Source organism: Alternaria ethzedia (assembly GCF_023757985.1).
Source record: "Alternaria ethzedia strain BMP 0044 chromosome Unknown scaffold_8, whole genome shotgun sequence".
Taxonomy (NCBI): Eukaryota; Fungi; Ascomycota; class Dothideomycetes; order Pleosporales; family Pleosporaceae; genus Alternaria; species Alternaria ethzedia.
The window spans coordinates 439,657-465,318 of NW_026056201.1; the positions used below are offsets into that span (position 1 = coordinate 439,657).

Genomic DNA, 25,662 nt, shown 5'->3' on the forward strand with positions numbered 1-25,662 from the left:
AAACAGAATGAGTTCTGTCGTTACAGGAAGAATCAAATACTGTAAAATCCTTTGCCACTTTACCCACATTATCGTCTTGATCTCTTCACTCCACTTCCATGACTATCTCACCCGTCGCAAACCTCCATCCACTGAACGGGCTGTCAGCGTAAGCATACAACTCTTCCTTCGTGACTTCGTCCCCATACTTCCCCCAAACACCCTTCCAGATTCCTTTCGCTTGGACCTTGTACTTCGCCGGCTTACGCTCAGGCATCCACGGCTTGTCAAATACAACCTCGATCTCTTCTTCCGTCCCAGGTGCAATCGTAACAAGTGACCCTTGCGGCGGCGGCATCTTGCGATTAACCTGCAGAACAATCTGCTCCACCTCCTCCCCACTCTCTGCATCAGTAACAGTGAAGACGCCAGTGTTGAGTGCTGAGGCGTCAAGCGGTGTATTCCATTTCAGGATCGTGTACGGAGTATCTGGACTCGTGTTTTTGAGCGTAACGAGCAGGATAGGCGGAGAACGAGATATTTGGCTTAGTGTAAACTCTAACCCGGGTATGCTGTTCGCACGTGAACTTGGATGCGGCATACTGAAGTTGAGGGGCGCGGGGGACTGGTAGATGTAGAAGGCGCCGAGGAGGGAGACGACGAGGCCGGTTAGAAGAACTGTACGGGTCGTCCAGATATTGGCCATGTTAGCTTCTCATGTGGCTAATTTGCGCAACGCGACGAGAGTAGGGGGGTTGGATGTATAAGGTAGCTGTCGCAGGGACAGATAACCGCAAGTCTGCATCCGCGACATCGCATTATGTTTACAGGCTGTCGCGTGACGACTGTGTTACGAGCGAATCATCTTGCCAGAGACAATATAAAGTGCTATCAGCCTTTGTACCTCCTTGCTCGGTACCTGCCCTGCTGGGGAGCGGGGTGCGCGGCGCTATGCCGAACTTAGCTATCTGCCGGCGTGAAGTCAATATATACTTCATTGCGTATCCGGGATGAGACCGCCTATCGCTCAGAGGGATATATTCTCATGTTATATCGTAGAATGATGGAGGTTACTTGCAGCTAGATGACTTTCACGTCTGTCTGGTGGGTACTGCGATGTTAGTGCCTTGGCGTGAGGGTCTGCCTTCCCCGGGCCAGGTTGGCGGGCGTGCCAGGAGACTTTACAAGCCCTCTACCACGGCACTCGCATATACGCCCACATGCCTATGCTCAACTTTTGAGACAGGATCAACAGGAAACAGTTTCTGTACATGTGTGGGAACCCATTTGGACCATCCAGCCGCCCAGCATGCTCGCTCTCCAAGGTGATCGCATCGTTGCAGCTGCCTTTGTCGCCGGCGCTGCGATTTCATCAACAAGCTCTATGACGCACCCATTGCACCCACTTACTGCAACTAATTGAGACATGCCGCCAGTTACTCAGCCCTTGCGGAAAAAGAAGTTAATTTCGTTGGTAGCTATTTGGCCCCCAAATGCGGGCGCTGCGCCTTGCGCAAATCCCCAAACTGGCAGGGCGCCTGAAAATACGCCCGATCTACAAGTCGTCTCAGATAAGGCTGACCTCGCCACGTCTGCTCGTGATTTATTTCCTTGGTATGCATCGCGTACTGCTTCGCTTCGGAAATGAAATCTACGACGCAATTTTCCGCCGTTCGCCAGGACGCTGATGACGATGCACGAAGAAGCGCCGAACTGCTCGCCATGGCCGACAACCATAGCGACGCCAAGTCCGAATCGCCCCACGAATGGCCTCAAAAACATCCCAGGACGACATTCTCCGAGAAGTGGTCACCTTTCCCTTGGCGAGTGACTATAATCCTGTTTGCACTCCCTCTTGCACTCGCCTGCATTGTCGGTCTCGCTGCGGCGGCGGAAACGGTATCGCAGGGCTACATCATGGGACGAGACTGTTACCCGAACGGCCTTTGGAAAGAAGCCACCGGAGCAACATGGCGCATCATGGACTCCTCCTACTTCTTTACACCGAACTTGAGCTTCGGTGCTCTCACCTTTACGCAGGTAAAAGTCATCGATGTCGCATGGGACCTGATTATTGGAAGAGGCGGACAGCTCTTACTAGCATGGGTGAATTACCGCGTCTTCAATGAATGGCTGGTTTATCATATGGAGATGCATAACACGTCATACAAACTATACGCTGCTGTAGCCTTCGAGACAACAACCATGGCCACCCTCGGCGTACTGGGAAGAGAGTCCTTGGCTTATGGGGCGGGCACCTGGAAGCGTTTTTTTCGTTGGCTCGCTATCCTTTCAATGGTGCTTTCAACTCTCTATGTCATCGCGTTCCCAACCTTGATGGCAGCCATGACGGGTTATATTACGACTTACAAACCTTACATCGAAGATATCGATGGTAATCTCATGGAATGGAGCAAGGCCAAGGACGTGGCTTATATCATTCAGGACGCGGACAGGGTGGGCTTGAAAGCTCCTCTCATCGTCACAGCGGATGATCAGCCGCTTATTAATGCTATTCACCATTGTAAGTATGCTGGAAGTGGCTCTGAGGCTCAGCTAACGTAGTATAGACAAAGGGCAATTTAGTAGTTGGAACGAGTCATATTTCCAGATATTCGGTGATGGAGTCGGAAAAACAATATCGGTGGAGCATAGTTCCGCCCACGGTTTCGGCATAACCAATGGAACCTTGCACAACATTACGGCAGACTTTATATTCGACGGCGTAACGATTTCTACGCCGTCGACATCTTACAGCCTGGATATCTTCAGCTTCAACCTCACACTTCATGGACTTAATTCCGGAAGGAAGCTCAGCGAATTTCCTGAATCTCAATACACCTTCGAGAAACGACCAGATGCGAACCACTCTTACATGGGGCAATACTTACTGGACCACGGATCTTGCAACCCTAGCGAAACGTACCAATGGGGCTTCTCCTACATCTTCCTCTTCATGGTCTCCATATTCAACTTCGTCTGGGTCTGCATCATGGTCGGTATGTGGCTTGATACACGACGCGGATCTATGATGTATAGAAGTGGAAGGAGACCGGGGCTTTTGCGCAGCATTATGGATTACTCGACTGCAATACGGGAAGAGTTGGGTAATGAGGCGAATTACCTAGAGGAGGATGAGCTGAGGAAACGGTTGACGCGGAGTAGGGGCGCGCTCGTTGTGGAGAAGAGGGAGCTTAGGGTGACGAGGACGAGTACGGGGGAGATGACCAAGAGAGGTTGGAAGCGGGGTCTTACGAGTGGCAGCACGTTTTGAAGAGCGAATAAGATAAGATTGCCGCAAAGTTGTTCGTGGTATCATCAGAAACGTAACTAAGCCATTCTCCGCGCGGGTGTACGCGTGCGGCTCAACCCCACTGGTATCTCTCCTCGTCAACCATGGTGCTTTCTGCCCAGCACTTTTCAACCCAGGCGACGCCAACGATTCTGGCAAGTCCAGTGATCTTATTCCTTGCACCTGTGGTCGAAGATTGATCGTTCAGCACAACAAGATGCGTGACGCCTTCCGCATTTATGTCGTCAGTCACGACACCACCGCCAAACTGGATGTAGTTCCTCGCCAGCCGTACTCTCAGCATACCATCTGGTCGTTCCTGATCGTCTCGGACGGCTGCTTTCACCGTACTAAACATATGTGTCTTGAGATGCGCCAACGACTCCCCATGATCTTCCAGTTGATCCAGAAACCCCTCTCGTTCAAACGCCTTATCATCCTCTGGCACCGACACCCCCTCCAGTAACCTCCTCATCTCATCCACATCCGCTACATCGCGCGCATACGAATCCCCATGCTCATCAACATTATTCTCGTAGTCCAGTTGATCGTCGTCATGGAGATAAAACATATGCCTGTTCGGCTCGAATGGGAGTAGGTACGGCAAGGGAGTAGCGTCTATTTCGTTCTGCCTGATGCAATCCTGGATCCAGACGGGCTTGACGATGTTGTTTGTTGCGCGTTTCTCCAGCGAGGCCACTTTGATTAGTCGCTTGTCTGCGACGATGATGAGGTTCTTGTCCATGGAGTCGCGCTGTACGATTTTGCCGCCGTTGGCTTTGACTACGGCTTCGAGATCTGCTTTTGACTTTTTTGTTGGGGATATTTGCTCTGTCATTATGAAGAAGCTAAGGCCTTCGAAGACTTTGGATGCTGGGCCTGCGTATGGTGTGGTGACGGTGTCGTTGCCAACGACTGTCAGTGGCTTCTTTGTTGTCCTGACTTTCTTCCTTCGTGATTGCTCGATCTTGAACTCTGTTTCTTTTTCATTCTTTTCCGTTTCCGCTCTGTTCTGTACTTCCAGCCACTCTGATACTGAGAGCGCTTGATCCCATCGCTTGTCTTTCTTGAGTCTTTGGAAGCGGGGAAAGCGAAGCGTGTATCCCATACGGAATTTGTCACTATTTTCCACACTTGTTGCTTTGCACTCCAGTACAACGGAATCGCAAGGTGCAATCCATTGGTCTGGCTTCTCGTATTGCCGGTTCTCCTTATGGCCGCCCAGCTGGATGAATGGAGGCCGATATTTGACATTCCAATCAGTCCACTTACCTTCCGTTCGACTCCTTATACTAGCGTACTCTTCGGAGGTGAATCCACCACCGACCTTGAAAAAGGAATAACACATCGGGTTGTCGGCCACTATCTTTTTCTTGTCCATCAAAGCCATGAGAAAGGATGAGTGGGCGCCACCGCGATGCCCAGTGCCAAAGTATCCGCCGATAACGATGCAGTCGAGCGACTCGCCGTACTCTGACATGTATTCTGGCTTCACCTTCATCCAGTCGTTATTCCTTTGATTGAGACAGTACATGGAGCGCGGATTCTTTAGCACCAGACCCTCGGATGACTCTGCAACGACCTTCCGTAACTCCGGTTCAATCTCGGTATGCGAGCGCGCCTCGATGTAAGGATGAATCTCCAGGCGACGTTCTATGCCCTTGACGGCACTCTCGAGGGCGCGACGTCGATCGCGTAGCGTGTACCGCGTGAGTGATTTGTCGTTCAGATAGACGCAATCAAACACTCTGAACAGTGGCCGCTGACCAGTTTTCTTGTCGGTTTTGTTCTCTTTCTCAGATATAGCTGCCGTCTTGAGTGTACCGAAGCCCACGATGTGGTCCCTCTCCATATCCCAGGTAATCATCTCCCCATCAAGGATAATGTTCCGTACGTTCTTTCCGAAGGCGTCTTCGATGAAACGTGTAAGTGCACCGGCCTCGTCGCCTTCGAAGTGTCTGCCGTAGAGGTATGCGTAGTCTTTGGCTTTACGTGACCAGAATCCAAAGGTCCTTCCGCCGGGTGCGTCGGGATCTTCAATCATATGGAGCTGCATGCGCTCCCCGTCGAGCTTCTCTTCAATCCAAAACGTATCATCGTCCGCATTTGCTTGGAAACGGTTCACCAGTTTCTCAAAGTTGCCTACTTTGTCCTGAAACTGAGCTAGCTGTGGCTGGAAGCATTGCATCAAGCTCAGCTCAGCGCTCTCGCCCGCCAAACGGATCTCCGGGTCGAAGAGCTCCCAGCACACTCGCCGTAAATTTGACGAGATATTAAACAGTGTCTCCGCGTCCGGATGCCAGATGTCGAGGAGTGTCTTCTCAGTAGCGCCGATCTTCATCTGACGGAGGATCATACGGATGAGCCAGGTCATCTCCTCCGCATTCATCCTTCGGTAAAACCGCTTGAATATCTTGACTTGCTCCTCTTCTGCACCAACCTGCGACAGCCTATCCAGAGCATTGTTGACTTCGGCGATGCTCATGTCGCTGTACTCGGTCTTCATCTGCCGCATTGACAAGACATCGTAACATCGCCCAGGAAAGTCGCCCGCAGACGCATTCGAAGCTGAGCTGAGCTGACTGGGTAGCTTCCATTGCGTCATGTGTAGGGCATCAATAGATTTGGGTTCCATGCTGATGCACTTGATCAAGATCTTGGCAATTGCCGTCTCTTTCAGACCGTACATGGCCCGATCTCTGTCCTTTTCGGGGATCATGAGACGCATCGCGGGGTAGAAGTCGTTTCCAACTTCCTTTCGCCAATCTGCAATATATCTTTCGATGATGTTGCGTTTCGCTTCATGGGGTGACAGGTTGGAGTGTCCGTGAGGCCCGACTCTCCGACGAGCTCCCACAGGCTGCTTCCTCTTCTGTGTTTCCATGAGTGGGTTGAAAAGGTCCGTGAACAGGGTATGGAAGCGGGGCGTCTTGTGGAGGTTCAGCGGCCGGGTAGGGTACTTGTCGTCGAGCTCATCGTCATGACCATACATGAGCGTGTTCTCCCTAACCGCCTCCTCATCCGGCATTGGTATATCTTCGGCCATTTTGGGTGCATTGGAGGAGTGAGTCGAAGGGTGTAAGGTTTGTTTGTATATGAAGGCAGGGCCGTGGTTGCCTGGAAGCCGCATTACGCGTGATCACGTGGCTGTCAGGCTGCAACGAGCTAGCGCATCTCCCAAGGTGTCACCCATGCCAGTGGGTACCTACGCCGTGATTCACAAGGCTGACGATACTAATCTTGGAAACTGGGGGAATTGCGACTCCACAACACTCGTTTTCCCTTTAGTCCTTCGTTTCTTTGCTTTCATGTCGCGCCAAAACACCTTTTCCAACCGCACTACTGACCCCTAATTGTCCGTATACGTCATTATTACTCACCATCCAATGGACCGTAAATGAGCGCTGCACGTAAGCAGGGCTGGGTCCCGCAGTCGACCGGCGATACCCAACACAACGTACGAGATGCTGCGCTACAAGGTGCCGCTCGAGCTTTCTCCAAACCTCTCGCGAAACCGAAGCCTTTGGTGAACACGTATACCGGAGGAGACAATGGGGCTTTGCTCGCTGCAACCAAAGTCGGCACAGGCAATCCGGCATCCTTGCGGAGGGACCATACCGGTGGTTCCGTAGGCGTCGGTAGGCCGAACCTATCCCATTCGAACAGCACGACGTCGCTGAGCGTGCCTGACGATCACCCCGACCGCGTCTCGTCGCCTTCGAATATCGCGGCACGGCTTGCGGCAGCTCGACACAGCCCTCTGAGGCCTATACCCCAGGCCAAGGCCGTTGTTCCGCCCGCCATGAGCGAACAGCAGCCAAACGAGCGGGATGCACTGCCTCCCTCGGGCAGCGTAGGGAATGTGCTTGCGAGACTCGAGTCTCAGAAGCCCACACAACAGTCGCGGAAGAGGAGAGACAGCCTAGAGTCACCTGCAGCTGCGCGCAATGCCCGACGACCAGAGCCACAACACAAGGCTACCGACGAGACGCCCATACCGCCAACGAACTCGCTCGTGAAGATGTTTGAGCAGGCGCGACCCAGCACACCCACGAAGCAGCCTTCCGCACCGATACGCGTTGCGCAGAATTCACCGCCCCCTGTGAAATCGCCCAAGCCACAACGTGCGTTCAAACTGCCTCCCGAGCCGAAAGATGATGCACCGCTGCAGAGAGTCAGAACGCAGACACCGCCGCCCGTCAAGCCGAAACCGAAGCACAAGATCCAGCTGCCCCCACAATATGCTGATGGCAGCAGCGACCAGGCATACTTCAATACACCCAAGAAGGACCCTCTCAAGTCTCCCCCAATCAAACAGAAACCGGTGCAGTTGGCAAAAATCAACACATCCACGTCTCCGCCCTCGAAGCCGCCTCAGAGGGGTTCGCGGCAAACACGGCCAAAGTCGGAGGACACAACGCAGTCATCGTCCAAACAGCGCCGTAGAGTGTCTGCGTCTGTAGAAAGCTATCAGTCACCGTCGACACCCACATCTTTCAAGTCAGCAAAAGAAGACCAGGAGGAGGAAGAGAAGCCTCGACCTGCTTTACCTCCGCCGCGACGATCGACCGCACGGAAAATCGACCCTGCGCCGGCTGCGAACAAACTCCAACCTTCAGCCCCGATACAAATCAAGCCTCGCACCCAGAGTCAGAACCCAGCCTCGATGGCTCCACTACAGAAGCTCTCGCCTCCGCGTCGACCAATGTCAGCTAACAGAACTGGGTCGCCTTCAGTGTACCATAACAACTACCAGCGAGAATCTGTCAAGCAGATCACGCAGCACATGACTGGCGAGTCTCTGTCGAGCGCCATAATGGGCGCCGCCCTAGCCTCCCATTCTCGCAACGTCTCGCCGGCCCCTCGACCTATGTCAGTCGAGCCCCTTTTCCCGCCGCGCAAACAGCATCATCACCACTCGCCCTTCCACCGATCGCCCTCGCCGCCCAAACAATCCCCTCCGAAGAGCGCCGGCAAGCTGCGAACTACAATGCGCAAAGAACCGTCATCCTCCGATGAGGAAGACAACAAGGTCGACAAGTACAAGAAGAAGGGCACACGCATTATGGGCATCAAGGGGCGAAAACACCCGAACAAGCACCATGAGGGGACACGAAAGCGATGGCGCGACCAGATAACCGAACGGGAGCGGAAACGTTATGAAGGTGTATGGGCTGCCAACAAGGGTCGTCACATACCCTCACCGGATAACGCACCACCTGACGACGACCCGTCAGCCGATGTGTTGAATCTCCTTGTCAAAGAGATTTGGACGAGAAGTCGACTACCCACACACGTGTTGGAAGAAGTCTGGGACCTGGTAGACAGTAGAGGTGTCGGAAGACTGAGCAGATACGAGTTCGTCGTGGGTTTATGGTTGATAGACCAGAGACTCAAAGGACGGAAGTTGCCCGTCAAAGTTAGTGACAGTGTATGGCAAAGCGCCAGGGGCGTCGGCATCAAAGTCAAGATCAAGCATTGACAATAGAGTAAACGGAGGCGAGATTTAGAGAAGCATTGGCATGGCGTTGGATTCGATTGTCACTGTAGATCCTAGAGATACCCCTAATCGTAGTACAGTTTGTTTCTTTTGTTGATATACGCACTATGATCATCTCTCGTCTTGTCCCTATACTGCAGTCTTGTCTCCCATGCTCAGTAGCCCGGCGCTCCGAACGAAATTCGCAGTACTCCAAAACCCGCCGCTGAAGTCGAGATCGTACCAGTAGTTTACTGCGCAACAGATCCCTTCTTCGTTGCAGCTCTGGCTTACTTTGTGGTACCATAGTGCGGGTAAGTATAGCATGTCGCCTTCTTCCAGCGTGACTCGGAGTGGCTGCGAGTATTGGGAGTAAGGCGTGGTGTTGGCAGCAGGTTGATCCGGATCCCATGTCGCGAAAGGTACGTATTCCTCCGGCTCATCGACCCTCATTACCAGATCGTCCTTTCTGAGCGCTTCGGAGGATAAGTCTTCATCTCTCGGAGTATAAGTCGCAGCTAAGACACTCTTCTCATTAACACAACCCGCTTCCACAGGCGGCAAAAGAACAAAATGCTTGCGCCCCAGAATCTGCACGTAGATGTTCTCGTAGTTGTCCTTGTGCAGAGCAGTCGTGGAATACGAGTTTCCAAGCCAGAAATTGATGGCGTCGGGTTCTTGCTCAAGTGCTATGCGTGCGAACGGTATGCTCTTGGGTACGTCGGCGAAGAGCGTGGAGTACTCGTTACGTAGATTGTCGTTTTGAGTTTGCGCGTAGCGTGTTGGACCGGTGTAGTCGTTTTCTTGCTCTTGGCGTTGGATCTTGTTGAGGACGTCTTCAAAGGGCTCTTCGGTCTCATACGGTTTGACGAATATAGCGCCATCTGACGGGAGGGAGACGACTGAGTCGGCGTTCCCGTGGGGGGTGATTGCTACGTTGACGTTCTGGCCTTGCATGACGGTTTTCAGGTACGAGGCGTTCCATGTTCTTCTGGCTTTGAAGTCTTTGGCTCCGTTGCGGACGATGAAGGGGCGGTTGCGAGCGACGTGGCGCATGAATTGGAGGGGTGAGGGTTCAGTAGTAAGGATGTCGATTGTTGAGGGGTTGAGATCGTGGTAGGATGTTATTAGGTCTGTATGGAGATTTAGTATTGGCAGTAAATGCGCCGCGAAGGGTCAGGGTACATGGAATAGCTCCATGTGACAGTGATGTTTTCAAAAGTTCCGAGAGAAAGACGTAGAGAATGCGAACGACACGGAGAAACAGCCGCATGATCTGGGCGTATACTTCTTTATGGAAATATTAAGGAAGGGAATGCATGATCCATAGTACGAAGAGGAAATGGAAGCACCTCTTACAGCATCTTGCAACGTCCCTTCCGCATCGAGACCAGTTGGTGCAGGCCTTTACACATGATCAGTAAGGAACAGTGCAATCATTTCGTCATTGAGCTACTCACCGCAAAACAGCCTGTTCCGCACCCTTCAGTCCAATCACGTCATCTTCCGTCTGACCCATGTTTGCGCGTTCATGTGAAGTCGCGCAAGTTCGTGGAGTGGGATGCGTCATCGGGGTTAAGATCTTACTAGGTAGCTGAAAAGCTAGTCCCAAAAGGGCAAGAATCCGTTGCCAGTACACCATAGAACGTATTACCAAAGGTTTTGCCCACTTTCAGAGGTGGACGGGCCGAGGTTCGGGGCCTCAGCGCTGTGAAGGCGGAGCTCGAAGAAATTTTGAGAATGCTAGTCGATTCGGGCGCTGTAGTGTCGGATGAAATGCTGACAAGAGCGCGGATGCAGGCAGAACATCTGGGAATGGAGTCTATGATAGGTCTTTTGGAGGATTGCAAAAATACGGCAAGAATAGGACAATATGTTTGTATTGCGGTTGAGATTGGGGCCGGGTTGAGGCATTCAAAGACTTAGAGAAGAGCTACTTAGTTCCCAATCGCCTGTGGATTCCAAAACACCTTGTTTGGATCTACTGATTCCTTAATCACACTGAGCTTTCTATAGGTCGCATCACCATAGTACAATCGATGCGCCTCCGCTGGTGTCAGCTCTGGATCAAGATAATTCGGGTACGCCAAAAAGTCGCCATCTGGCTGTGCATCTGTCAAGGCGGTATTGAGTCCTTGCACGAACGCTTTGATGCCAGACTCAAAAGGCGGAAGCATATTGGCCGAGGAACCGATATTCTATCAATAACGAGGTTAGCCAGCTGCTTAGAGAATACTGACCGATGAGTGTTGTCTGAAGGGGAGAGGAGAGGAGTTTACCTGAAAGACCCACAGCGAATCGCGATGCGAATATGCCGCACTATCAGGCGATGGAACATTGATCTGGCTATCTCTCCCGCCATACAGCGAGATATACGTCTCCCATGGGGAGTCTGCGCTCAATCCCTTACTAATGACATACCCAGCAAAGCTCTCCAGTGCGCGCCGTGTAAGTGGCTTTGCCTCTCTCGTAACAATGGACTTGGTGTAGAAGGTCTGGTGGTTGTTGTAGCCAGTCAAAGGCTCAACAAGAGGTTCGCCTTCTGCGATATCCTGCAGCGCATCGAGCCAGTTTCTGGTCGCGATCGTTGTGTTGTCGGCCTTGGGCAAACCTTCAAGCATGGCGGGAAGTACGGCGCTGGAGAAGTGTGTGCGGTCGCCAAAGTACCAGCCTCGAACTTCGAAGGTACCAAATATGTTCATGTAGATCTCAAGTGTGATGTTACGGTCCATGAGAGGAGAAGATTGGGCAAACTTCTGCAACTGGAGAAGGACGTCGGCGACGGAAGATGAAGACTTCAGCGCGGAAGTGAAGTTCACGGAGTAGCTGACGATCTGTGCCGGGGCGGGCTGGGTCTGCAGGTAGAAGGTAGTCACGATACCGATGCTATCTGCAGCTCCACGCAGAGCGTAGTAGAGTTCGGGATGGGTAGTGCGTGTGACGTGAAGTTGAGTTCCATCGGCCAGTACAACGTCCATTGCCACGATCGTGTCGAGTGCAAGCCCTAGACAACATCACGATTAGCAAGAGTCGTTACATGTATTTGCAAAACAGCGGTACTTACCCCAGCGACGAGAAGAGTATCCGAAACCTCCATGCGTATAGTGTCCTCCTATACCAACGCCTGGGTATGTACCGTGAGGCAATGCGGCCTGACCTTGTTTGTATACACCCAGTCCGAGGTTTCCGAGACGCACGCCGCCTCCCGCTCGAACGACACCAGTACCTTGTGATCTGTTAGCAAAGATCATGAAGAAACGAGTAAGTTACCTGCCTTTGTCCAGAGATACCTCATTAAACTTCTGTAGATCGATCGTCAAGCTACCATTCTTGCCGCCGAGAGAGTAGCTCCCGTACGAATGTCCTCCAGACCGGGGCTGAACTTTGATGCCAGCTGCAGCTGCGCATGTTATTGAATCGGAAACTTGCTGCGGAGTTTCTGGTATTGTCACGGCCACTGGGGTGTACTGGAGACGCAGGTTGAATGCGGTGGTGAGAGAAGTCCAATCTGAGGAGGAATTGAGAGTAGTAGGGACGGCTTTTGCGTGGAGGCAGTCCTGCAAGGCTTGGTGTTGTCGATTGAGCAGATGGTCTCGCGGATCAACGGAATCAGCGATGGCGTTCGATACGAACAGAAATAGTAGAGAGGTTGAAAGCATGTTTTCAGTCAGTTGCTCTTTCACGACTATACCTTCGGGTTGCTCGTACTACATCTTATACAAGCACTCCGCCAGCACTACATGCCAAGTCCACCGAGCTCCCGAAACATAAGGTTATACCAATACTATTCGGTCCTCATACTTGCGAAGCAACCGAGCAAGCAATTGCCCGTTCCCATATCGTAACAATTTCCGGATGAAGCTATTTGCTAGGTTTGGCCAAGTGTCGAACTACTAACGAGAGTTAGCTAGAGCAACACGTAAGACGATTGGTGAAATGCAGTGGCTTTGCCTGGGGCATTGCGACGCAAAATCCCTGTTATGACGCGGAATCGGTACTGACGATGAAGGCATGTCGGCTAACACGATGCCAAGTCCTCCGACGGGAACTTCCGAAAACTTGATAGCGCTTTCCCATGCAAGAAGGCCACCACAAGTCAGCATCTTTGACCTCGATGATGGTCTAACAACAACACCGCGCCAGCATTGTGGACCGCCGCGGGCACGCCATCACAGACAAAAGATGCTAGAGCGATAGTAAAGCTCAGGATCCGATTGTAATGCCGCCACCATGGAGCACCCTCAACCGCTCCGGCTTTGTCCAAACCCTAGGCCGCAAGTACTTGCAACACTATGCTCCGAATCGATTTGCTAATACACCAATAGGTAGCGCGCTCACCGTCGCAAAAGGCTTTGTCTTCCTCCACGTATGCTCGTCCTACATTGGCGGCATATCCTCCACCAGTGGAATTTCCATGGTGCCTACGATCCCCCACCATTATAAGGGCCACCCCTGGATACTATACTCTTCGCTTCATCGTCGCGGTCGTAACCTCCGCGTTGGTGACATCATAACCTATAATCATCCCATATTTCCCAAACAGAGCGGTTGTAAGCGCATCATCGGGATGCCAGGCGACTTCGTCAGCATAGTCACGCCTGGGCGCGGGGAAGACGACGTGCACGCGGTGGACCATGAGGGGAAATGGGCGAGCGTAAGGGAAGAGGTCATAAGAGTGCCAGAAGGACATTGTTGGGTACAAGGCGACAATCTGGAATGGAGTAGGGATAGTAGACTGTTTGGACCGCTGCCGTTGGCGTTGGTCAAGGCGAAGGTATTGGCTGTTGTGCGGCCGTACGGGGAGGCAAAGTGGATCAAAAACGAACGTGATGTTGTGGATGTGAGGGAGGGGGAAAGAGAGTGGGTGTTGAAGTAGAAGGGAGTATCACGGGAGGAACAAAACAATACTGGGGGGTAGTATACAAGGGAAAGAGTTATTCAGTCGAGGCAAGCTATATACCCAAGGATCCATCTAAAGAGCAAAAGAAAACCGACAACGCATCAATACGTCGAACAAGCTACATCATCAATTGTTGTCATTGGCTTGCCTTCCAGGCCAAAACAAGTTACGAATCTCCTCATCCTGTTCATTCATCATGTCCACAGTGGCCAGCTCAGCAGCAGCTTGAGCGCGAACGCGCAGGCGCGCCAAGTTCGACATGCGTGCAAGAGCGGGCTCATCGTGCAGCTGAGTCAGACCAGGAAAGCCATAATACTCAGCGATCTCTTCTTCTGGGACATCGTCGCCACGACCGGCCAGCAATGCGACACGACGGGCTCGTGCTAATCTACTCGGCGCGATATCGCGTGCTGGGGCGATAGGTTCGGTGGTGTTTCGCGGCGGATCCGGGTATATGGTTCTCCCAATGATAGGACCTCGAGCCGCAGACTGCGTAGGTTGTGGATGAATGTTGTTGGTTGCTGAGGATCCTGGCGTCTGGCTGGTGTGTCCCCTTGAGGCTCCATCTAGCAGTGTCTGGATGTCTTGCTCTATTCGTGCTGTCCTCGCTCTGCTTAAATCCAAATCCGCAGCGGCACCAGCAAGTCGGCTGCTGAGGTTCGAATTATGTGGAGATCTGGCTTCTTCAGCGGCTCGTAGGTTCGCCATAGCTTCAATGCGTGTCATCCTGATGCTGGGGACATCTGACGAGGCATCCGACGAGCTGTCTTCACCAGCAGCCTGTCTAGCTGACATGCGTCGGCGTCGGCGTGTCCTGATACTAGGACTCGAATCATCTGACGAGCTGTCTTCTCCAGCAGCCCGTCTAGCTGCCATGCGTCGGCGTTGGCGTGTCCTGATACTGGGAATCGAATCATCTGACGAGCTACGTTGGCGTCTACGTGTCCTGATACTGGGAATCGGATCATCTGACGAACGATCTTCCTCTGCGGCTCGTCTATCAAACTGTTGAAGTTGCTGTATGCTGTCGCGCCTGATTCTATTCAGATCTGCCAAGTTTCGCTCGACTGCTGCTGCTTCGGCACTGTCGTGTAGGAGCCCATCTTGAAGACGAGCTGCTTCCAGTTGTCTCATTTCAGCCACCGCTAAGTCATGCGTGGATTGCAGTGTAGCCCTTGCTTCTGCTCTTCCCGATGCCCTCGTCTGATTGGCGGAGCTGGCTGCTGGCTCACCACCTAAGGCGTGGTAAGCCGGTTGCCTACGAATTAGCTCTTCGATTTCTGGGGCCTCTCCATCCGCAACCATCTGTGACATTCTTTGCATAGTGTTCCTCCTATTTTCTGTGGGACGCTCAGGGTCCCCATCTTCAAGTGCCTCCTCCATACTACTTCTCCAGGTTGGTGTGCCCACAGACCGGAATAACATACGATCTGCACCGGGCGGGATCCTATCAAGCGCTGTGCGGGCCTCTTCATCCTCTCGTTCCTGCTCTCGTTCCTGAGCAGTCTGTCTCAGCCTTCGCATGAGTTCCCTATCTTCCGGAGTCATCTGTCTAGACATCTCAGCTTGGGTTCGCCTTGCCCATCCCCTGATTGACTCTGGTGTATTTGCAGAACGGATGTTGCGACGATCGAAGTTTACCGGTTCCGTATGAACCGATGTGCGGGTCGCGGCAGTCTGTCGTCCCAAAGCGAGCTGAGCCAATCTTAGGTCACCTTCCTCAACTCTTCCTGCACGCCTGAAGGCCTGGCGTTCTGCCTGCATTCTCCGCTCCATGATACCTTCTCGGGTGCGGGCATAGCTCGATGGTGCTGGAGCTGGCGCCGCATATAGCTCACAGCGGCAGTTGGGACAAGTGCGGTTTCGTCGTCCATCGCCTTGGAGCCAGGTGAGTAGGCACACAGCGTGAAACATGTGGCCGCATGGGCGAGCTATCTGTACCACATCCTCGGCGAGGTGTTCGGCACAAATTGAGCAGTCTGACTCTTCGGGCTGGGGACCTGCTGGTACGATGCCGGTCATGAAGAACTCTCCTTGGCTGCGGAGAGCGGGCATGTTGGAAGGCGGTGTGGTATTGGTCTGTGGGACAGCACGCTCGTTAGAAGACGACGATGTATCACTAAGCTCCGGAGTTCTACGCCCGACGTAGGAGTCCATGTTCACGGCTGGGCTGGTTGGAACTATGGGTGGAGCTGGAGAGTCGAGTGCGGGTTGAGGAGATTATCTGTTCAAACCCGGCGGGGATCACACAATATAGGCTCCTCTTTATTAGGCTGTGAAAAGCATTAGACTGTGGCTGTACAGCACTGTGGCGAAACAGACATTCACAATGTAGGATCCTATGGGCAAGATCTATGACCTACTACTTTCACTGCTTCTTCTGCGGTCTTGAGTGATACACCTTTTACGATCATCTGGGCTTCCGCGTCCTCAGGCCTTCACTCGCGACGTTAATCAGGAACCGGGGCTGACAAACCAGACATTTGATCAATGATTTCTATTGTATTTGTTCGATGTCTACATCAAACCGTTGATGGCCCGGTTGAGGTAAGCCCAACACTGACTAGCTGCATCATGAACATTCTCTTTTCACCCCACTTCAAAGCTCAAGGGGTCTTATGCATTGTCTCTTCGACCGCGCTCAAGCTTCAATCGTACCCAAATCGCCCAAACCGCGCTCATCGTTCTCCTCTTTCTATCATGCCTGATATCTCAACGTAACAAGTCTAGCTTGATGCCTCAGGGACATCGGCGCTGTTGTCATCTTCTTGGGGCGATGCAGACCGTGCTTCACGAGAACGAAAGCGGTGTGTATCTGATGCAGCGGCCTCTCGTACTTCCTGATGAAAAGAAACCGGGCTACGACGCCCCCGGGGACGTTGCCGGAAGGCTGTAGGATCTGTTGATGCGTTCCTGAATGGTAGTGAGTCATCATGCATGTGCCTCACGACGGTACTAGATACGCGACGTGGATGTTGTACTGACTGTGTGTCTTCCGCGGCTGCACCCTGGTTGCCTTCAGAAGCAGGCTGAGCAGTTGCTACGAGATCAGAGCGTGTAGTCAAAGTAGGCAACGTAGGCAATGTAAATCGTTCATCGTTGAAGTTTCGTCCGTACAGCATGTTGCTGTCCGTGGCAGTGCGGGGGCCATCTGGGGAGAAAGGAAAGAGTGGGCTGTGGACTCTTGAGACGTCGCGGTGGAAACCTGGAGGGGAAGGATATACATAATGTGGTGACCCTAACGACCCATTCGAAGCAGGATTGCGGTTGAGTATATACCGCATATCTTCCGGTGGTGGATAGTCCGTCGACCATATAGTACTATCCGTCGACCATACAGTATTTCCTGTGCCTATAGCTCTTGGATCAGGAGGCTCGCGAGATGACCGTAGGTCAGTAACCGATGGGTCGGCAAGTCGAGGAATCGCGATTGGCGGTGGCCGATGCGCAGTGTTATCCTGCGGCCCAGGCGCCGGCCCACCGTATAGATGTGCAGTTTGTGGGTTGTTCCAGGCCATCGCTCGTATCTGTTCCCTTCGCTCAGCGGCGTTCATTGCACGCTCTCCAGATGCTTCTAGATTTCGGCCTATCTGTGTTTGTACCGCACGGAGACGATCCAACAACATGACCTGCTCGTCTCGGAGTTGATCAGTAGTGCGCGTAGCTAGATCCAGCCCTGACCCTGGTAACTCGCGGATTCTGACAAGGCGTGCAGCCTCTTGTGGCGAAAGAGGTGGGATAGCTGCAAATCCGGTGTTGAGGCCTGGTACTTCTGACAGGGGGCGACGCTCCGCGATAGCACGTGCTGCTAGATCGGCTCGAGACTCGCGTGGTTGATCCGAGAGTCCGTTAGATTGAAATGTTGATGTTGGAGGTCGTTCCGGGATGAATGTTGGAAAGGGAATATCATCGGCATCAGAATCTTCGTCCGGCTCCGCTACATCTGACGGTCTATGTCCAGTTTCTGGTTCTCTAGCGGATGTAGTAGGCCGGCGCAATGCATCAGTCATTGCTATACTGGCCGCTGAACGACCAAGCGTTTGGAATCGCGAGTTGTTGGATGCATTCTGTCGCTGTTGATTTAACATCCGCTGATATTCAAGCATTTGGTTCTGACTAATTGGCTGCCGACTACCATATGCCGCGTTAGGAAGGTTAGGGTAATCTCGTTCCATCGTACCGCCTCGGGGGCTCTCCGATGACTCAATGCGATGAGGCGCGTATCCAGGTAGGTGAGATCCGGGAGCGACATGAGGTACTCGAGTGACGCTTACAAACTCTCGACCTAGAGCTAGAGCTTGAGCATTGCCAGCCTGCTGCTCTTGCTGGTCATGCGCCCTCACACGTTCTCGGTGATCAGCCACGAACTGCGCGAGACGGGATTCACGTTCGGAACTAACAGCAAGTCGGGGAGCATCCGTCGGTGGAGTCACTCCAGTGCGAGGTAGCGCCGGATGCATCACATCCACTACGTCCCCTGTAGTAAGACGTAGTGGCGCAGGCATATGTGGATGCGCCGGCTCTGCACGAGGAGTTCGCTGCGCATGTGAACGTCGAAATTGCGGATCTGGCTCGTACAGCTCATGTCGACAGTTTGGGCAAGTACCTCGCTTCCCACCCGTACGCGGGGCGCTCTGATCGAACCAGCTCTGTACACAGACGGTATGAAACATGTGGCCGCAAGCGTGGAACTTGACCACGTCGTCTGAGAGAGGTTCAAGGCAAATCGTACATTCCGCGTTCTCGGGAAGACGCTCTGCGGTAGTGTCGACGGCTATGACTCCGGTCATGTAGAACTCTGGTTGAGACCGCAGAGTGGGCATATGGCTTTTAGGCCGGGGAGTCTCAGCTGGCTCAGGGTTCAATATGTTCTGAATACGACTGACTGACGCTAGACGCGACTCCAAGGTTGGGTCTGACCATCTAGTTCGCTCTGTGGCAGGTCGATTCTGAGGAACGTGTAGCTCATTGGCGTTCTCTGTTGGACCTATCCGTCTGTACCGTGGCGCAGGTAGAGGTGAATCTGGGCGCGGTGTAGTGGCGGCTCCTTGACCATCTGCTTCAGTGAGGGTCGGATTACTGGGAGCGACGCGCGCAGTCTGACTACCGAGGCGAGCCTCGAAAGCGTCCCTTGCACGAATCAGGCGCGAGCTATTCCGAAGCCTAGTATCTTGTTGTGAACGTTGCTGTATCTCGCCGGCATCTGCTTCCGAAACCGACAATTCCCCACGACGGTCAAGACCAGCCATAGCAGGCCTAAAGATGAGTGTACGAAGTCAGTATTTGTCTCACATATAGTTTGTACATGGATATTACTAACATTCTAGCCCGAAGGTCCTCCCTTATCCGATCGTTTCGCTCCTCCTCGGTTTCATCTCGCGAATCACCTTGATCTTGCGGTGGAGTAGGCGACGCCATAGTCGCGGTGTAGTCAAGTCGAGTTGAACTGCGATAAAGATAGTTTTTGGTGCGTCCGTTCGCTCGTCAGTATTTCGTGGTAGAACTCTCTGCTAAAGAGGGTAGAGAATAGATAGCGATGTGGTCGTTTGTCAATAGATTGTGGGGAGGTAAACAATCAAAGACCGACGAAGGTGGTGCAAGAGCAAGTGAGATACAGCCTAGCGCCTTGTAGCACAAACCGCCAAGCAACGAATGAAAGAGGGAGAAGGTGGGAGAGAGGTCGGCTGGAGCGTTTGTCGAAGTGCGCGCTACTTCCTGAACTGGCGATACTTCTCATTTGATGGAGCTGATCGTACGGGTTGAAGTACGCGCTGCTTCCAGGGTTCTATGCAGAAGTGTCAGCTATGCAAGGGGGGCGGATTGTAAGGCACGAAAAGCAACACGTACCATAGCGCAGTCGCGCAGTCCCGCAATCTCAAGATCCAATATTCGCCACGAGCCATTCTGCAAATACAGATACTCTACGGTATGCAGTACTTATAAATTCGTAGAAAGGAGTTTACTTTACTCACAACATTCCCAAGATGAAACCCATTCCCCATAACCTGAACGCCATTGGATGCATCCTGCCCTCTATCAACCCCCCAAACCATCATCTAATCCCAGCTCTTCTTCTCCACAGACGGTGTCCCCAACACACCCACACCATCACCCCTCCTCCTCCTCTTCCCCATAACCTCACTTGCCCAATCAAACATCTGCCACGCCCAACTCCCCGCCACCATAACACCACTCACAACATTCACCAGCCTAACGATCAGTCTCCAGAAGCCACCCCACTCCTCCACCACCGCCAGCAGAATCGGCTCGATATCGAACTTGACGAAGATACCCGGTACGTAGGTTTCAGCGACCTTGTGGGACTGGGAAGTAACGGCGTATTGGTTGGTCTTGATGGCGTGGGTGGTGTGGAACATGTTTGAGAAGGGCGTGTCTTCTTCCGATGTGCTGGATGTGAGGTAGGGGATCATGGATGCGTCGTCGGTGTAGATGGTGGGGACAATGGAGACGTAGTATTGGAATTTGTAGAATTTGTCTTGGGGTGTTGGTGTTACGGCGATGGTGTTGTCGAGGGGGTTGACGAGCGAGGGGTAGTATGGGCCGAAGGACATTTCGCGGATGATGTGCGAGAAGTTGAAAGCTTGAGGATGTCAGTTACTGCTGTCTTCGTGGTTCTTGATTCTTTGGACTCACTGGAATGGTCAAGATGCTCTCCAAACTCCATGTATCCGTGGCCCCTAGCCGTGATGTGGAAGTCGCCTTGTACCTTGTTTCCAATGATACTGCCGTAGATGCGGCAGCTGTCTGTCTGTCCGCGCACGCGCGGTGTCTTGCTGAACTTGCTCTTCCGCGCCTTGCCCAGCTGCTCATGTACGTCCTCGATATCGTCCCATCCAACTTTCTTGTCTTTGCCCAGTTCGTGTGTCCCACTCTCGGCGTTCTTGCCGGTCCATTGCGCCCATGATGTTGGGTCTTTGCGCAGGAGTTCGCCAGCTAGGGTGCGGTCACCGGCAGCATCTTGCATATTGACGTGAAGGTCGGCGCAACGCATAGCTACTATCAAGTCGAGGTTTATCCGCATGCCGTGGGCCACGCCCTTCTCGACGGCGAATGATTGTGTGGTTGTGCCGGCGAACCAGCGCGCGATCTCGGACCAGGCGAGGTAGATGCATGTTATGATAAGCGTCACTGTCCATGCGGAGGAGTTGCGACCTTGTACAAGGTACGTCTTCTTAGTTTTAGCTGTAGATATCTGTTAGCCTCGGGTTCATCTTGGATCGATCGCGGTGTCGCATGTGGCTGGGAAGTCGCATCACGACATGTATTGGCCATTCGAGACCTTCAAACTGCCTGCTACTCCTCCCTCCATCTCTACACCCGCGTAAAGACAACACTTACGAAAGGCATCGAAACTGGACACAATGCCGCCCTTGGCTGGACCAAATGGATCCTCGTCGTGCCCGTTGTCCCCGTAGCCGTTCATGGTGGGCAGTCAAACGAACAATCGGGGTGCTGCAGACCCAATTTCGATTCGGTCAACGGTTAGGTGAAAGAAAGTAGCGTGGGTGGGATAATGAGCGACATTGATAGTTGAGGTTCATGCCGCGTCGCGAAAGGCCACCTTGAACTGCTGCAACGGCCCGCGTCCGTGCCCGCGGAAGAGGCCCGATTGGGAGGGCCCCGCCACGCGCTGCTTTCACCCCTCGAGTTTGTCGCTTTCATCACCATAACATCGATAACAGCTTGCAGGTCATTATTTGTTTCATTCATTAGGCTCGTTACTCTACGGTATAAGTATATCGCCATGCATCATCAACACTTAAGCGTTGGTATCACCCAGGTTGCTGAACTTGGAGTCGCCGCCTTGAGCCAGGTCCCTGTTCTCAACCGCAGCACTCGCCGCAGCCTGCTTCGCCAACTTAAGCTCCGCTTGCCTAGAAGGGTCATCCTTTGTACCGATCTCGCCAAGCTTGGTGTTACCGCTCATGTTGGGGTCTTCTGTCAAGTTGGCACCCTTGGGCTGAAGAACACTGGGGTCAATGTTCTTTCCAGCAGCAACACCTGTAGGTGCTGTGCCAGCGCTGGCAGCGCCTCCTGATGAAGCACCTCCACCAGCAACTGCGTATGTAGGACCGACACCGGCCTCCTTACCCAGACCTTTGCCTGAGTTCATGATCTTCTCCTCGTTCCATCCTTCTTGCGCGTCGCGTGCCTCGGCGTTGACGGCGGCATCGAGCTTGGTTGCGTTTGATGTGTCGTGGGTGTTTGTGGTGGTTGATGCTGATGGCTGCTTGCTTGCTGCCGCCTTGGGGTTGCCCTCGCCGAATGAACCGTTGCCCTTCAGGGACTCGCCTGCTAGAGAGTCTGATGTGACGGTGCCGACACCCTCGTGGACGGGGATCTTAGACGCGGGGTCCGTGGTTACCTATGAGTAGTAAGTTAGTGAGTGTTTCTGCGATTCCGTCATGACGAATGAGGTCATGATTCAGCGATAAAGAATGAAGTATGAGAGCTCCAGACGGAAAACATACCTTCTGTCCGTGTGAAGCCGACATGTTGTTGTTAGGTATAGTTCTTTTGTGTTGCGATTTTCGAGATTTGGAGTAAATCGATTGATTGGATTCGAAAAGTTGTGGTAGTTCAAGTGGTATGAGTACCTAAAGTCAAGTGCAAACTTGACCTATGTATACCGTCAGACTTCAAGCCCCGATATACTTGCGTCATGACGTCGTCACATCAAGACATCCCACCTTACTTCAGCCTTACCTAGGTGCTCATAACAACCCCGCCTTTAGTCGAACGGCCGTAGCTGTGGTAGCTCGGAAAGCGGCAATGGGCCCACCCATACATATGCTAGAGTCGGGCATACGTGCATACTGCGGCTGACATGGCGTCAGGAACGGACCATCCGGGCAGGTGCTGTTGGTGCGGCTGTGGCATGCGCACTCTAATCCGGATCGCGTGAGGCGTTGGCACGAAGTCTAGCATGGGTCGATGGGATTCATTCATACATCATCGTCTTCATCACGACATCACAATTCGACAGGGAGATGACACATTTGTTTGTTCGTTCATTTCATTCATTGATCATCGTAAGACTGCTCTTGCAGTCTGCTACTAAGCGCAGTGATAGTAGCCATAATCATACAATCCCATGATGCTTCGGGTATCTCATTATTCTTCCTCCTGCAGTACTCTACTGCTTGGCGCCCGAGCTGGGGTCGTTCTTCTGTGGGTATCCGTAGTCCTTGTTGGTGGTGTCGGCAAGACCAGCCTTGTCCTTAGCCTCGCGCGAGACAGCGTCGTTGGGGATGCCACCAAGGCCATCCTTGGCCTCACGTCCGGAAGCACCGCCAGCACCGACAGCGGGTTCACGGATGGCACCACCGCCGGAGGCGAAAGAGGCTTCTTGGCGACCGGAGCCAACGTTTACGGTGCTGGCATCGGCAGAGTTGAAGTCGGAGGCGACAGGGGGCTGCTCGGGGAGAGGGAGGTTGGACTGAACCTCGTTGACAGCTTGGGGGTTACCCTTCATGTCGACGGTGGTGGGAGCGTAGCCTTGCTGAGAAGAAACCATTTTGAATGTGTTTGTGCTGAAGATACGTTAGCAACATGAACAGACGCGTGCTTGTGGATGGTTCGTGGGCGTCGCGCCAGGAACGGCAACTTAACCCGTCCACCACACCACCTCTTGGAATGAAACTTACGTTGTGGGTATAGGAAGAAAGATGAAGTTTTCGAAAATGTGAATTTGGTCGTGAAGATGTAATTGAAGTTGTGGTTGTGATACTGGAAAGAAAGGAGTGTTCAGGCGCGTCGTGGTTTTATTATGGCAGTGGGGAGCGGTTGCCCCACCGGTGACGTCGACTTGATGTAATTCCCCATCGAAGATTGCCATCAAACTCTGACAAGACCCTTCCTCACATCATCGCAGATCGGGTATGCTTCTGCAGAAATAGTTAGCGTTGCTTGTGCTTCGGAACGAGCGAGCCGCTACGTGTCGCGTGCGGTGTTGGCAGCGGAGGCGTTCCAGGTCGTGTCTCAGGCGTAAGCGACACAACCTTGATCAAAACTTCACAAGTGCCAAACCCTTGTAAAATTGCAACGACTTGGGGATTGCAGACTTGATAACATTACGAATTTAACTGCATTGTAAGCTGCAAAGAGCATCCCATTGTCAACGCCTCGAAGCTTTGTTGCGACCCACAGACCTTAGTTCAATCGCCAACTCGATATTGGTACATAGAAGCAGTCTGAGAACGAAATCGAATCAGTATGTAAGTGGAGAAGACGGAGCATGGAGCCCCATGAAATGTTGTCAAAATCCTAGGAACCGAACCCCTATGCACGATCCAAATATGACCAGTCCCGTGCGGATATTCTTCGGCCCCGGAAGTATCGTCATAGTACCGGATGATACTCCACAATGATATTGGTTCACGGTATCGAGGCCCAGTTGCGCAGGAACCAGTCTTGGAAACGAGTGACCTGCACGTCTGGGTAGACTGAGTTGAGGTAGGCGGGTACCGCAAAATCATAGCGCCCCTCCGCTGTCGCGAGGAGCGGTGCGAGCCGCCTCTGTCCGGCTGTGTCTCCTCCCAGTTGAGCCATCGTCATTTGGTACTCGAGATCTGCGTAGTCGGTCAGCAACTGCATGAATGCTGTAAAGAATACCTGCGTACTGGCGGGGGCTTGGTAGTCAATGCTAGCCCATGGTCGGTCCAAGGACATGTTAGCAAAGTTCTTTCATCAGACAAACAGTGATGATACTTACTACGGCACGCCTTGATAGCCTCGACCAAGGCATGGACGGTCATACGCTCACCACACATGCTCATCTCGGAAGGCCAAGTTGGCATGTCGAGGGCACGAACCACGAACTGTGCCACATCGTATGCGGATGTCAGGCAGATACAGGAGAGGTTTTGGTTTGCGTCGTAAATCGGTGCCATCGAAGTCATCTGCCGTGGGTCGGCGATGAAGTCTCCCTCGTTGCCATAGCCGCTATGAGTCCCAAGACGATGAGACATCATCCCGTTCACCGAGAAGCGCTCATAAAGTATGCCACAAACAAAGACCGTATACTGTATGTTGGCGCGGTAGTGGTGCAGTAAGGCCAACGCAGAGTTGCGGCCACGATCGAGCAGCGCGTTTTGGCCTCGCTGGATTGGCTGACCTTCAAATTCCGCAGGTGCAAAGCGACGAACCCGGCACTGTACGGCCGCTTCTATTAGACGGAGTTGGGGATTGCCCAGTACAGTCGAGATGACAGTATCGACACCCATCAATGCATGCTGCAGGGATGTGGGGCTGTTGTAATCAACGACTTGACAGTTGTAACCAGAAGCGATCAGGCTCGTTTGATGCTGGTGATTGTTAGTTCATTACTTGATACTCGGTAGATGGACTGTGTTCTTCCAAGGGGTATTTACGGTTCGCGAGAGAATGATCAGCTGGTGGCTCGTCGAGTTGTTGATCTCTTGTGCTATCAGAAGCGCTAGACCAGAAGTGCCTAACAGTGTAAGAAGGTTGCCCGAGTGTAGTTTGCTTGGCCTTTGATGGCTGCCTTACCTGCTATTGCGACGCGCATGTTGCCAGACATTGCTTTGCTTGAGCTTGTTAAGTTAAAAGAGGATGCTGGGGCGTATGAGCTTATAAGTTCGATCCTGTATCTTGTGTAGCACAAAGCCGGACGTGAGTTGGGCTTTAAGACTGCCTCCGTCAACACCATCACATCGCTACGAACGCCCGTGACTCACCGGGGTGGCACTGTATCGGTGAAAAAGGTGAATGTAACGCACAGGTTATCGTGGTCGGCCTGAAATATTGCAGCAACAGGGGAAAGCTGCACATATGGGAACATCGCTTACAATACAGAGTTATGTGGAAGTGACGCTGCCAATGAGATTGAATTGTAGCGTAAAGAAACACAAACAAAGCCTGTTACATCAAGGAGTTCCTGGAGCCCGGTCTAGTGCTAGCACGGCGGTAGAACGACTGCCACCGTCTTCTGCAACGTGCATGGGTGTTCGGAGGTTGGCGTGACAAGAT

At 52.8% G+C, this 25,662-nt stretch overlaps 11 protein-coding genes across 11 annotated transcripts; 2 read left to right on the forward strand and 9 right to left on the reverse strand.

Annotated features, from left to right (window-relative positions):
* Window positions 1-85: 85 nt before the first annotated feature.
* On the reverse strand, window positions 86-685 carry J4E87_004359 (uncharacterized protein; the record flags this gene model as incomplete). The annotated part of the gene is made up of 1 exon (XM_049375980.1): window positions 86-685. The coding sequence occupies one exon, from the start codon at window positions 683-685 to the stop codon at window positions 86-88; it is 600 nt and encodes a 199-aa protein (XP_049234189.1).
* Window positions 686-1,701: 1,016 nt separating this feature from the next.
* On the forward strand, window positions 1,702-3,253 carry J4E87_004360 (uncharacterized protein; the record flags this gene model as incomplete). Its single annotated transcript, XM_049375981.1, has 2 exons — window positions 1,702-2,503; window positions 2,550-3,253. 2 exons carry the CDS (start codon window positions 1,702-1,704, stop codon window positions 3,251-3,253), a joined length of 1,506 nt encoding a protein of 501 aa, XP_049234190.1.
* A 91-nt stretch (window positions 3,254-3,344) lies between these two features.
* Window positions 3,345-6,317, reverse strand: LIG4 (DNA ligase (ATP); the record flags this gene model as incomplete). Its single annotated transcript, XM_049375982.1, has 1 exon — window positions 3,345-6,317. The coding sequence occupies one exon, from the start codon at window positions 6,315-6,317 to the stop codon at window positions 3,345-3,347; it is 2,973 nt and encodes a 990-aa protein (XP_049234191.1).
* A 351-nt stretch (window positions 6,318-6,668) lies between these two features.
* Window positions 6,669-8,753, forward strand: J4E87_004362 (uncharacterized protein; the record flags this gene model as incomplete). The annotated part of the gene is made up of 1 exon (XM_049375983.1): window positions 6,669-8,753. One exon carries the CDS (start codon window positions 6,669-6,671, stop codon window positions 8,751-8,753), a length of 2,085 nt encoding a protein of 694 aa, XP_049234192.1.
* Window positions 8,754-8,900: 147 nt separating this feature from the next.
* J4E87_004363 (uncharacterized protein) lies at window positions 8,901-10,269 on the reverse strand (the record flags this gene model as incomplete). Its single annotated transcript, XM_049375984.1, has 2 exons — window positions 8,901-9,883; window positions 10,233-10,269. The coding sequence occupies 2 exons, from the start codon at window positions 10,267-10,269 to the stop codon at window positions 8,901-8,903; spliced, it is 1,020 nt and encodes a 339-aa protein (XP_049234193.1).
* A 706-nt stretch (window positions 10,270-10,975) lies between these two features.
* Window positions 10,976-11,728, reverse strand: J4E87_004364 (uncharacterized protein; the record flags this gene model as incomplete). Its single annotated transcript, XM_049375985.1, has 1 exon — window positions 10,976-11,728. One exon carries the CDS (start codon window positions 11,726-11,728, stop codon window positions 10,976-10,978), a length of 753 nt encoding a protein of 250 aa, XP_049234194.1.
* Window positions 11,729-13,776: 2,048 nt separating this feature from the next.
* Window positions 13,777-14,445, reverse strand: J4E87_004365 (uncharacterized protein; the record flags this gene model as incomplete). The annotated part of the gene is made up of 1 exon (XM_049375986.1): window positions 13,777-14,445. One exon carries the CDS (start codon window positions 14,443-14,445, stop codon window positions 13,777-13,779), a length of 669 nt encoding a protein of 222 aa, XP_049234195.1.
* Window positions 14,446-19,706: 5,261 nt separating this feature from the next.
* On the reverse strand, window positions 19,707-21,094 carry J4E87_004366 (uncharacterized protein; the record flags this gene model as incomplete). The annotated part of the gene is made up of 3 exons (XM_049375987.1): window positions 19,707-20,251; window positions 20,305-20,853; window positions 21,010-21,094. 3 exons carry the CDS (start codon window positions 21,092-21,094, stop codon window positions 19,707-19,709), a joined length of 1,179 nt encoding a protein of 392 aa, XP_049234196.1.
* A 336-nt stretch (window positions 21,095-21,430) lies between these two features.
* Window positions 21,431-22,166, reverse strand: J4E87_004367 (uncharacterized protein; the record flags this gene model as incomplete). The annotated part of the gene is made up of 2 exons (XM_049375988.1): window positions 21,431-22,036; window positions 22,143-22,166. The coding sequence occupies 2 exons, from the start codon at window positions 22,164-22,166 to the stop codon at window positions 21,431-21,433; spliced, it is 630 nt and encodes a 209-aa protein (XP_049234197.1).
* A 641-nt stretch (window positions 22,167-22,807) lies between these two features.
* On the reverse strand, window positions 22,808-23,188 carry J4E87_004368 (uncharacterized protein; the record flags this gene model as incomplete). Its single annotated transcript, XM_049375989.1, has 1 exon — window positions 22,808-23,188. One exon carries the CDS (start codon window positions 23,186-23,188, stop codon window positions 22,808-22,810), a length of 381 nt encoding a protein of 126 aa, XP_049234198.1.
* Window positions 23,189-24,048: 860 nt separating this feature from the next.
* J4E87_004369 (uncharacterized protein) lies at window positions 24,049-25,213 on the reverse strand (the record flags this gene model as incomplete). The annotated part of the gene is made up of 5 exons (XM_049375990.1): window positions 24,049-24,242; window positions 24,294-24,302; window positions 24,386-24,977; window positions 25,044-25,123; window positions 25,183-25,213. 5 exons carry the CDS (start codon window positions 25,211-25,213, stop codon window positions 24,049-24,051), a joined length of 906 nt encoding a protein of 301 aa, XP_049234199.1.
* Between the last annotated feature and the right edge of the window lie 449 nt (window positions 25,214-25,662).